The sequence below is a fragment of the Centruroides sculpturatus genome, unplaced genomic scaffold, assembly GCF_000671375.1.
Source record: "Centruroides sculpturatus isolate CEXI.00-Female unplaced genomic scaffold, Cexi_2.0 scaffold119, whole genome shotgun sequence".
In the NCBI taxonomy this organism is placed as follows: domain Eukaryota; kingdom Metazoa; phylum Arthropoda; class Arachnida; order Scorpiones; family Buthidae; genus Centruroides; species Centruroides sculpturatus.
The window spans coordinates 693,579-706,739 of NW_019384338.1; the positions used below are offsets into that span (position 1 = coordinate 693,579).

General features: G+C 28.8%; 1 protein-coding gene and 1 long non-coding RNA gene across 2 annotated transcripts in view; one reads left to right on the forward strand and one right to left on the reverse strand.

The window, feature by feature from the left end:
- The window catches only part of LOC111632737 (uncharacterized protein C11orf70 homolog), a 17,508-nt gene extending 10,499 nt beyond the window's left edge, over positions 1-7,009 (forward strand). Inside the window, exons 4-6 of the mRNA XM_023377252.1 lie at positions 6,495-6,667; positions 6,738-6,804; positions 6,875-7,009. Of these exons, the coding sequence (XP_023233020.1) occupies positions 6,495-6,667; positions 6,738-6,804; positions 6,875-6,988 (354 nt within the window). The 3' untranslated portion in view covers positions 6,989-7,009. The remainder of the gene's footprint in view (positions 1-6,494; positions 6,668-6,737; positions 6,805-6,874) is intronic.
- LOC111632742 overlaps positions 1-13,161 on the reverse strand; it is a 29,902-nt gene that overhangs the window by 13,064 nt on the left and 3,677 nt on the right. The window contains exon 2 of the long non-coding RNA XR_002757922.1: positions 618-703. This is a non-coding gene — a long non-coding RNA (uncharacterized LOC111632742). The remainder of the gene's footprint in view (positions 1-617; positions 704-13,161) is intronic.

Genomic DNA, 13,161 nt, shown 5'->3' on the forward strand with positions numbered 1-13,161 from the left:
TTTTTTTAATTGATTGATGATTGATTCAATCAACTAATTTGTTGATTGTATTAACTTGATTCTTTAGATATTGAAAATTAAATAAATAACATTATGTTAATTTAAGCGTACAGAAACGTTGCTGTTGTTCCAGCAAAAATCTTATTTTCACTTTACCGAGTGCCTAGTAGGTAATTTGCAGATTACCTAGATAATCTGAACATTACCTAGGTAATTTGAGAAATGGAATAATTTTCGCAGCTTTAACGGATCACCCTAGTTAATCTGCAGATTAGCTAGGTAAAGCGCACATTAACGGATTTCGAGCTTTAGCGGTAACATATATATTTACTTATTTGATTAAGTTCGATTTAAACATTCTAATAATTTGAACATAATTATATTTTTATCAAGTCTTAGCGGTTTTTTAAATCTAAATTTAAATTGGTTTTCTCTTGAATCATCTCTACAATAGAATTGAAGCAGTGAATATTTGAAACAGAAGAATACTTTTCAAGTTCAATACTTTTGAATCAAAGAAATGAGACATTTCAAAGCAAAATGATGACATTTATCTATCGACAATAAAAATGAAAAATACTACTCTATTTAGAATTTCAAAGTGTTTTTATACTTACAGATTCAAATTGGCACTAAACAATTTCAATATATTGAAAATTCCTAATATTTTCGACAGTGAATTATGTTATTGTTTTGGATAATTCTATAAAAAAATTAAAATATTTAAAAACAATAACACTGATAATTATTGTGCTAAATACCAATGATTCAAACATTCATAAAATTGAGCAATTTATAAATAATAATTAATTTGAAAAACTCAATAATTTTTAAAAATCAGAAACGTTGATGTTTTCGTCGTTTAGAGATCTTAAAGGATTATCTGTAGAATTTTTCTTTACAAAAACATATCGTATATATATTTTTTATTCTTTTCGGATGAAAATCTCTTGTTTGTAAAAGCTTGACATTTCTCTTTTCTAAATTCTTTTAAGTCGTTGTCATTCTCAATGAATGAAAAGAATCGAGAATTGAAGCTGCTGAATGAACTTCCATCACCAATCTCTCCTAATAAGATTTCTTTAAAGGTTCACGAAGTTTATTCAAGTTTCGGTCTCGTTCGGAAATGGCGTCAATTGAGACAGTTCTCCAGATTTTTATCAGATCTTAATCTTATTCGAATCATTTTTCGTACTTTTTATAACATCTATTCCTAGAATTTTCTACAGAGATACTAGAAACAATTCTGTGAATGAATCACTGGGTTCTTCTAATAAACTCGTGCTTCACGTAAGAATAGGATTGCACTTTTTACTCCTTTTTTCTTCTTTTTTCTGAAGCAGGAAAACTACTTGAATTCAATTTTCACACTCAATTTTAAAGGTTCTGCTAAAATTGAAAGTAGCACTTTTTCTACTTTCGATAATAAAGCGTTAATATTTTCTGCACTAAGTTTAAACATGATTGATCTTTCATGAACAATTTAGTTATTTCTATTTATTTATAATGTCGTTGCTGTTAAATTAATTTTTTTAAAACCCTTTTTCTTTTTCGAGCAAGTTGCTCAATTTTCAACTATTCGACAACTTAATCGGAACAATAATCGAATGGTTTGACAAAGTTCGTGTTCTTTCCATCATGAAACATTTCAGATATTTTCTTCGATTCATCTAATATAATTTTTCATACTTCACTCTGAATTTGCAACTTCCGAAATATGACAATTAATATAATGCACACGAATGTAAAGTATAATTTAATATAAACGCTTTCATAGAATAATGTAAAACGGAATATGACGAAATTTACTGAATCGGTTAAAGTGAGATATTCTTATTAATCCTTAAATTATAGTATATATTCTACAAATTATGTGTAGACCATAGATCAACTGACTTTAGATGGAACAAGCAAATAGAAAAATACTACTATTGTACTAATGCTAATACTACTATTGCTTATTCAGCAATAGTAGTATTAGCATTATTGCTTAATCAGCAATATGTATTAGCAACAGTAGAAGTTCCTATTATTTATTTTTCTTTGATATTCTTTTCGTTTTCATCTTTTTCTATTTAATGTAGGTTTTTTTATGATCAGACTCAACCTCAATTACTTCCTCTTTCTTAAAGAGGTTCTTATGCAAATTGTCTAATTTGCTATTATTGAATTTAGTAATCTAGAATAAGTGATATTCTCTATTTTCTTTATTGTCCGTTATACTGGATATTGTACTTATCGTTATTTCATTTTATTCAGAATCATCTATTTTAATAAATTATCTTTTTTAAAAATAGTTTATATTCATTTTTATGTGGAATATGAAAATTATCTTAAAAATTTTCTTGATCTAGAGAAAAATTTGGATTGAATATCTATATTTTATGTATGTGTGTATAGGCCCTATATGTATATATTATATAATTAAATTAAATTATTTTTAAAAAATCCAGCAAAGAGTTGCTTAACTTTCTCGGAAACATTTAAAAGTGCATGTGTTGCATGTGTCACCATCTGTTATGATATTTCATTATTAAAATATTTTTATATTTTTAATTATTATAAAATGGCAAAAAAGCTTAATTTGAGGGTCGGGATGGGTTTTATAAAAAATTCTAAATGTTAATAACAAGTAAAATCCAATCCTACTCGAGATATGACACACGACCCTCTTTATCTCCCCACCCCTCGACCTTTAACCGCCGAAATTTAATAGCATCAATTCCGCTAATACACTAACTTCCCTGAATAATTTCAGAAATTTTCGGCAAAAAGCACAGGAGTTATTAAGCTTCAAAGAAGGTAAACAAAATAGGTAAAACAAAATGCCACCCACCCATCCACAAAAAGCACACTAACATTCATAAATACAGAAAAAAAATCAAAACTTTTTTACATTTCTCGACGTTTCATAGTCCTCTGGGTCCAAAAATGTCAAAATCTTGGAGGATCATTTTTGACCGATTGTCATACTTTCCCTCTTACTAGCTCTATTTTTCTGTAGTCAATGCTATTGCATATTCTTAGTCATCTTTTCTAAGATCATTAATATCCGCTAATTATTGTAGTTAATATCTCTAATTATAGCCAATAGGTTTATAATCATAGACACTTCATATTTAGCAAATACGATATAAATTAAAATAATCAGTATTTCAAACATTATTGAACAAAACTTATAATACTTTTATAAATTAAATAAGAAAACGTTTTAAAAATAGATCAATTATAGGAAGTAGATGTATCTTAGCCTATTAAACTTTTAATGAAATGTTTGATAAGTTAGGAGTAACACTTCACATTAATTAACAAAATATAGTAAATAATGTGTGGCTTAAGCTATTAAAGAAATATAAATGGAAAAAATAATTTAGTAGCTAAACTAAACAAGACGTGCTTTAATAACAGCCTTAAGTAGCATTATATTATAATTTGTAATGACAATAATAATTCAATTAACAAAATTAAACATATTATTATATTATATAAGCAAATTTTAGTGTTGAATTAAGTTTTTCTTATATCTAATTACCATAAAATTTACCATTCCTCTCTGCGCATTTATTTGGCTGGTTGTTTTAGCTTCCTCTTTTGATTTATTTAATATTTTATTTTATCTCAAATTAATATGGCTGTTGATGCTTAACACTCAAAAATACTATTGTTATTTAAAGAAATTAATTTCAAAACCATTTAACTGCATGATAATATGACCTTTTCGCAGCGTTTATAACGCGTTTCATCTTTTTTGTCTTAATTTTAAAAAATTAAAAAAACTGGTTTTAAATTATGATTCGATAGTTGGTCACTGCATTATAAAGGTTTCTTGTTACTTTATTAAATTAATGATTTCTGCTCTGTTTTATACGTTTGTCATCATTCTTTGAAAAATCTTTTGTTTGAAGTTTAATCGCGCGCTGAGAGATATTGCTTTGTTTATCAGTGATGTTGACTATTGATAGTAATGTTGTGCATCTTTGCGATGATAATAAATTTGTTTAATTATTCTGTAAAATTATTCTTTTGTCTGTTACTTTAGCTATTACGAGCAATTTTTTTTCTTCAGTTTGTATAGTGCTGATGATATTGTACTTTTTATTTAACAATAACTTATTACTTATTCATTTAACTTTAATTATTTGCTGTTTGAAAAGAACTTTTTATTGTTGCGCATCCTATTTATCTCCCTTTTTCCTTCCTTTCTTTTGACATGATCCTATAATCTGGTATTGAATTTAAATATTTAGTGTCTGGCCAAGTTTGATGTTCGATATATTTCTAATTCAGTTATTTATCAATATTGTTTAAGTAGCAGTACGGAAGTGAGATGTGTTTCATCAGATATGACGCATTCGCATTACGAACCCGAACCTTTCTGAAGTGATTTCCGTCTCTTTACTTCCTAGATAGCCTTTATAATGTACTGTACTGTACGTATACTATCTCCAGAACTGAACGAACTTATATTTAATTATTGTGCTTTGTCACGAACATTTGAAATATTTGTTTGGCTGATTATAGGAAAATTAATCTTACCAAAGTCTGTTTGTAGATTTAATATTTTCTACTAAAATTGTTGAAATTATCAGTTAGGTACATCGTTTTTAATCGTATTGAAGTAAACTAGTCACATTTATTGTGAATGCGAGGAAAAGTGCACATTTTCATTTCAATGACAATTAAGATAAATTTCTTGCTTTCGACAGTAGGATATTGGGAACTTTAACAATATTAATCTGTTTGTAGAGTGAAAAATATAAAACATATTTCAATAATATTAAACTCAAATAGATACTTTATACTATATTGTATTGTACAGTACACTCCTATTGTATTTGACAGATAACTTTGCTAGTAAAAATAGAAGTTTGCTTATCATTATATTCTCAAGATTACGTAGTACAATAATAGAGATATGCCATGTTACTATTCAATCTTTTATTGAAAATTTATAGTGGCATAAAATTTAAGCTTTTATTATAGCATGCCGGAATATTTTAGGACTTTAACAAAGATAAATACATTTATATCCGAATTAATAATTTATATTATTAATTACAACTTAATGCCTTTTTTTCTGTAATAATTTTAAATGGAAGGAAATGTGATTTTATTAATTAATAATCATAACATATGCCATTTTAATTTATTGTGAATTTATCCATAAAATCTTTCTACGTACTTTAATTAAGTAACATTAATATTTTTATTTGGTTATAGTATTTAAATTCAAAAAATTATTTTCGTAATTTTTTAATAACTTCTGTTTGAAAAAAATGACTTTCTTGTACAATTAAAACACAAATTAGTGGGAATTTTAAAAGAAAACCCATTACATTATATGGTGTATTGCTTATCATTGTTTCGGATAATCTTAGTAAAATTAAGAGCAAAGTTTATTGATTTCTGATCTTCAACAATGACATTTGCATCGATATAAACGATTCGATGCATCATCTTTCGGGTGATGGCAACTGCCATAGTTTTATTCAAAATCATATCTTAGGCCACGATCATACATCAATCACTACTAGTGACTGATAACATTATTCAAATTTTTATTTTGAAACTAGTGATCCATCATACGGTAACAATAAATATCATCAAAAAGGATAATTTTGCTATATACTGTATACCATTATTATATATGACCAATTAATTTCAAAAATCAGAAAAATATAAATTATCTTAACAGCAAAACTGCGAAATTTGTTTCTTAAACTTTTATTTAGTAAATAGCATTTAATTCCCTAGCGCCATCTGTAAGCTAATTTGGGAATTATGTAGAGAATTTGGGGTTTTTTTTCTTTCTAAGAATTGAAGTTTTGTTTAATCATGTTAAAAAATAATAATTTTTAATAGTATCTAAATTAAACTTAAATTAAATGCTATTGCATGGCTATATGTTTTTATAGTATTGTTTTACTATTATTATACGACAATCAGATATATATTTATGAGCAGCATCAAAAATATTAACGCATATTTTATATATAGCATATATATATATATATATAATATGCGTTAATATTTTTGATGCTGCTCATAAATTTAACAAAACTACATTTAATTCGTTAATTTCTCGTTATTTTTTTACATCTGATATATGTATATTAGTTGTATATAGAGTTAAAGTTGATTTATAATACTATATATACATATATAGTATTATAAATCAACTTTAACTCTATATATTAATACTTTAACATATTAATATATTTTTAAATTTTAAAAGAAGGAAGATAACTGAAAGATAAATGCTGTATATAGTAACTAGAAAATCAAAATAATAACATGATTATAGAAGAATTTTACATATAAATAATTTTCTGTACAATAAAAATTTTATAAATGTAATATTATAAAACATAGAAATTTAGATTTTATATACAAATATTACAGTTAATCTGAAAAACACTTTTCTCTTTTTCGGTTCTTGTTACAGACGAACTTTATAAATATTGCTAAAATTTTTATTGTATTTTATTTTGCAGATGTTGATGATAGAAGAAAGTGATAATTATGATATGTTTACTCCCATAGAAAGAAGGGAATTTTTGTTTAGACTCTTCGCGCATCTCTGTTTAGGAGGAAACTTATGTCAATACGAAGATTACATTAACGACTATCTTAACGTCGCCAAGCAAATGTACAAGGATATTGTTAAGTACGTAATAGCAATCTAAATTTACTTTATTTATATTATGTACGGAATTATTTACTTTATTTTATTTTAGTGTGCAAAAAGATCCTGAAACTAAAGAGATTAGAGTCATATCAATTATTGCGAAAGTTAATTGTTATGTGAGTATACTAACATTTTCCATTTACTTTATTTTTAACAATAAAATTAATGTTTTAAACACTTTTACAGAATGATAATGTTAAATATTATCCATCCAGTTATGATCACTTGCAGAATTTTGCTTATTTAATAATTGATCCTATTAAACAGCACGTCAACGTATTTTCACATGTTTGGAATTGAAAAATAAAATTTAATACAGCATTTATTGATTTTTCTTGCAACATATAACTTATTTATAAAGTTAAAAACCGAATTAATTCACTGTATATTTAAATAATATTCATCCTTACGTCTTCAATAGTAGAACCTATTTATTCTTAGCCTATATAAAATATTTATGTAACTATTGATATTTAAACGTTGTAAAATAAATTTATAGTTTATTATTTTTATCAAATTAGATGATAATTTATATTGTAACAGCACTTTTGAAGAGAATATATGCTCAAATAACATTGAAGTATAATTATTAAATATAAAATGCATACTTTTTGTAAGAATAATGACGTAAAAGACTTTTTACATCATTTCTATATTTTCTTTCATGGGAAAGTGCAAAATGACGTCAAATTGAAATGATAGCGTAGAGTATATTATACTTACATACCTGACTCGTCTGACATTTTGGATCTTAGACACAGTATTTCTTATTTAACAATTGTCTGAGTCGCGATTTTAATGCGCGATTTTTGCAATTGTTTTTTTTAGATTATGTTAACAGTAGCCGTTGCGCGGCGCAATCACCTTGCTAATATATACAATATAGTCTGAATTAAATTTCTTTTATGTTTCAATGAAGATTGTACAGCAGAGCGTCGTTTATCCGAATCAATTGGGGACTGAGGATGTTCGGATAACTTATTTTTCAAATAACCGATTATATACGAAAAAATAACCAATTCCATGTTGAAATTTTTCTCCGTTGCGTGTCGCTTCGCGTTGAATTTTCGTCGATGTTAAGCCTAACGTAAACTTTTTAAAATAATAATCGTGTCTATTGTATCGTTAAAAATTATTTCTTCCTTTTTACAAACAAAATAAATATATTGAAAAATATAAAAACAAAAAAAATTATACTTGAGAAGTTAATCTAGTATCAAAAACGTTTGATTCAGCACGACACACAGTCTTCAGAAAAACACCACACAAAAGTGTCAGTGCTGCCAGCTAAAAAACACACATCAACAAAAAAAAATATTGGAGTAGCGAAAGATATATCCAAAGATTGCAGCGCCACAGCACTAGCGAAAAATTTAAATTTGCCGACTGGAATTATTTCGGATAACGGACGTTTCAGATAACCGACTTTTGGATAAATGACGCTCTACTGTACTTGTTTTCGCTCCTGTAACACTCCGTAACGCGTCGCACATATCCATCCTCAAAATTACGTAACCCATATCTTATACCCCTTAATACTAAGGCATAATAAGTTTACACAGCACAAGGTACTGAAACTATTGTTTTATTAATTACGTACAAAACAGTGACATATACAATAGGGTTTGCTATCTACCCTTGGAAACAAACATGAATCATTCTATTACACAAGGGTTGAGATTGCTACTATTATCTAACGTTTTTGTTAATACCCTTACTCCCTTGTAAGGCATTGTAACTACAGTAGAGCGTCATTTATCCGAAACACCAGTTATCCGAAAGAATTCCAATCGGCAAATTTAAATTTTTGCTAGTGCTGTGGCGCTGCAATCTTTGGCTATATCTTTCGCTACTCCAATATTTTTTTTGTTGATGTGTGTGTTTTACCCGGCAGCACTGACACTTTTGTGTGGTGTTTTTCTGAGGACTGTGTGTCTTGCTGAATCAAACGTTTTTGATACTAGATTATTAACTTCTCAAGTATAATTTTTTTTGTTTTTATATTTTTCAATATATTTATTGTGTTTGTAAAAAGAAAGAAATAATTTTTAACGATACAATAGACACGATTATTATTTTAAAAAGTTTACGTTAGGCGAAAATTCAACGCGAAGCGACACGCAACGAAGAAAAATTTCAACATGGAATTGGTTATTTTTTCGTACATAATCGGTTATCCGAAAACAAGTTATCCAAACAACCTCAGTCCCCAATTGATTCGGATAAACGACGCTCTACTGTATTATCTGCGTACCCACGAACCCATATCTGCGTTTCGAAATTTATGGACAGTTCTTATGTTTATAAAACAAAGAATAATTTAAAATTAATTGCATTGGTTGGCTACGCGTGAGACGGATACTTGAGATTAAAAAAATTATATAATGTAACAATTTTAATTAAAAAATCACTTTAAAAAATTTAGAAAGTAAATTTTCGAAGTGAGAGACAAATAATAGCGACTCCTCCGGTTTGCTGGAATGTTTATTTTCAAAAAAATTTAAGCTTCTGGCTTATTTTAAGTTAGTATTATTATTACTTTATTACACTATCGTGATACATCTGTTCTTTTTTATCCATTAGCTCATAGTGATAAGCATTAATTTCATTTTAATTAAGTTTTTGTTACATGTTTTTATAGATAAACAAAGCGTAATGTGATTTAAAATAAATCGTGATTAATATTATTTAAAAAGATTATACCTTAAAACTTATTAAATTACTTTAAAGCTACTTATTTACTTTTTCAACAATTTAATGAAAGAAAATAATTAGGTATACTACACATAAATATTTAGTTATATATACATAGAAAGTTAAAAAACATTATGAATAGAAGACAAATTGTTCTGAAGAGAAGTTCGCTCTGCTAATTTTGTTATGAAGTCACTTAGATAATAATGGCCAATAATGACTTAGTTCTTGCACGTTTGATATTTTTCAGTCATCAAATAAAACTGTGTTAAGACTGTAGCAAATTTTCATTTTTTTGTTCCAGAGTAGGAAGTGTTATTCCCCAAGTGCTTATGCGTAAAAATATATAAAATAGTTATTATTTCCTTCAAACTTTGCTCTTGTAACAGGAAAGCAATACAGGAATTTGCATCTCTTCGTTTATATAAAATTACAGAAAACAAAAATGTTTGTTTATTATAAAGTGTTTGTAAAATTGACCACAAAAGATTTATAAGTCAGTGATTTTTCGAGATTTACAATCGTAAATTTCGAAATCATTCTATCCAAACAAAAACATTGCGTCAAGTAAAAAATTATGACAATTTAGATGGCAGTCAAATTTTTCTTTTTGGCACTTCGAAGAGAAATGCAGAAAGAAACAATTAAAATGTTGTGGATACCGGTTCGAAGCGCCAAGCTGATATTTACCAAAGAAAAACTAAGAAAAAAATTTTAATTGTTATAATTTTTTACTTGGAGCAATTATTTTACATCTCAGATGTTTTTGTTTGAATATCAGTTGATTTTGGCTAATAATTGTGTAAAACCCAAGATGATGATGTACATTGTGCCATTAGTAAAATCGTTATAATCGTTTAATTCGCATAAATTTGGGTTTTGTTATTCTGGATAAAAAACCCAAATTTGAATAAAAATCATTTGTTTCAATGCAATCCATACAAGCATAAAATTAAGCGATAAAACTGAAATATCTGTATGGAAAACCCCGTGAACTTTGACCTATCGAACCGAAAGATTCGCGAACGCCTCATTGATAACGAGAAAGACTTAAGTTTAAAACTTGAACTTTCTAGACCCAGTAGTTTTTCTCTAGGGGCGTGTAAAGTGCCGGATGAAGAAATGGGAGAAGAAAATACAGTTTTTTGGCGATTTTTGAACTTTTTAATTGCTTATATTTCGACAACTGCATTACAGAAAATCTTGAAATTTTGCACACTATCCAAGAAAACAATTTCCTTTAGAACGAGATATTTGGAATTATCTCAGGTGTTTGGGGGACGGAGAAATCGACCCCGAAAATCAGCAACTCTGATTCCTGTATATAGTCAGTCAGTGACTTTTATTTGGCGGGGAGTCACTACTATGGGCGCCTAAGTTTACTCCGAGTCCAGGAAAAAAATCCTCTCGACCTTGTACACAACAATAACTGCTGCGTTTGTAGAATTCCGTCGGATGGCAATTATGTAAAAATGAATTTGAAGACAAACTCTGTCCAAAAAAGGAACCACCATTTATTCATTTTTAGTGTTCCGGAATACAAACTTTTGACGACCGACGTTTTTTTTTTTTGTAGGCTACTTGGCCATCAAAATTAAAACGTTCTTTAAAAACACAAAAAATATCCAATTAAAAATACAAATTTAAAAATTGGAACTGGAGATATTACAGACATCTTTCCTTTCATCCTTACCACTTGGAGATGTTAGAGCTTTATATCTACAGGAAAATAGGCGCTGGTAAAATGTAGCTGGTGGAGAGTTTATTCATTTTTAATTAGAACTAGGATTCGTGTAAAAAATGTACAAGCGTCTAGCACAGGGGTCGGCAACCTGCGGCTCGCGAGCCACATGCGGCTCTTTGGATATGAAGCTGCGGCTCTTTAGTTCCATACGCAAATATTTATTTTATCAAAAAAAAAACATTTAAAAATCGTTCTGAATCGATTAACGAGGATTAGGCACCGATTCTATCTCTCAGCCACTTGTACTCGCTTTTCACCGCACCCCTCCCCCGTGACACGCGTCGTCACTGTCGTCAGTCCGTCGGAAGCTCTCGAATGACGCCGTCGTCGGATGTTTCTATTATTTAATTTGTTGTGAAAAACACTACTTATATATGAATAAATAAATATTTTTTCTTATGAATAAATAGATTAGTTTTTTTTTATCAAAAAACTTTATTTATGCGAGTACTATTTATTGTTCGCAAGAAAAAATTTTGTGGCTTTAAAAACTTTGAAATTTTGTAAATTGTAATTTTGGCTCTTCCGACTCAAAAGGTTGCCGACCCCTGGTCTAGCACCTAAAAATCAAAGTTATGATTTATCCTAATTTTTATTTTCTTTTCCACAATACACTTTCAAATCGTTGGCAAGCCTTCAGCATCTCTAGCGGTCAGACATTTGTCCATTAATCTGCTTTTGTAAATTTCAATTTTCTCCAAGTTTATTGCTAAAAATGGCGAGTGTATTGGTTTGATGATGTCTGTTTCCTCCCATTTTACGACCGAGCCTTCAGTTTGTGCCATTAGATAATGCCGTGTAATTTTATCTTTCTTCCACGTTTTATCTGTTCTTTAAAAGGTATGGAAAGGTTTCTATTTGTGACGCTGATCTATTCCTATTTGAGTCTTTGCTGTTCATTTTCATGTGGTATTCTATACATTCCCGCTTGTTCATCCATTTTTTTATAATTTTTTTAGAAGCTTGTAAATCATGGACGCTCTCTTAAAAAATTATATAGGAAAGGAGGAGTTAAAATCAGTTCCGAATTTCTATAGTCATTCAAAATGCATTTCTTATGTTTACTATAAGTGAACTTCGAGATCCCGTTCTTTTTTCTTTTTGTTCGTTGTTTTCTTTATAACTTCTAATCAATTATGGTTCTTCTATAATCCAACATTACAGCAATTTCTGTAATTCTATACAACTTATCAAGTCTGTCGTATATGCTGGAGCAGTACAGGAAAGCCCTTCTAATAAGAGCTCGAAATGCTGATATTTTGTATATGTAAAGATCATTAGAACAAGAGGGAATATATAGCGGATCGTGCATAGATTTAATGTAAACCCGTGTATTTAAATTTCTATTATTAAATGTGATATCAATATCCAAGTGTAAGACACATACATTTCATGGGTAAGAAAGTTTGACCCTCCGAGTTTTTGCAAACCTCCACGTTATGAAATGATCTTGGTTCAATTTCGCACAGGAAAAGGTAGTAGTAATTTTTTGTTTTTTCGGTTCTTGTTAGTTTTTCGCTGGTCGAATAATAGTATTTAAGAAAAATGATATACAGTAGACCCCCTATAATGCAGATTCCTATAACGCGGCGAAAAAATTGCGACGGTATTCGTATAAAGACGCTAAAAGGGACGCGTAAAACGTCATCGCCGATTCGTGTCGCGACAGGATTGATCAAATCTGGACCAATAGTAGACGAGCAGCCGAACTACTTACACGCTACAGAGAGTTTAGATAGGTAAGTTGAGTTTATTATCGTCTGTACAGTATGTAAATTAGGTACCGCAAGTCTAATACAGCACTGTAATTTTATACATTTCTTGTGAAAGAAACATTTCTTATTCAACGGCCATAAAAATTATTTATATTAATGATGTCTCCAAAGTTCAACAAATTTTTCACAGAAAAATAACTTATCAGAAATCGCGGCCGCCGTTTGGTGCGCTGCTCCGCGACGAAAACAAGCTTAAGCAATGGCGACGTCGAACGGTGCACACTCGGTAAGTAATCCTACAATTTTTTGTTTATAGCATA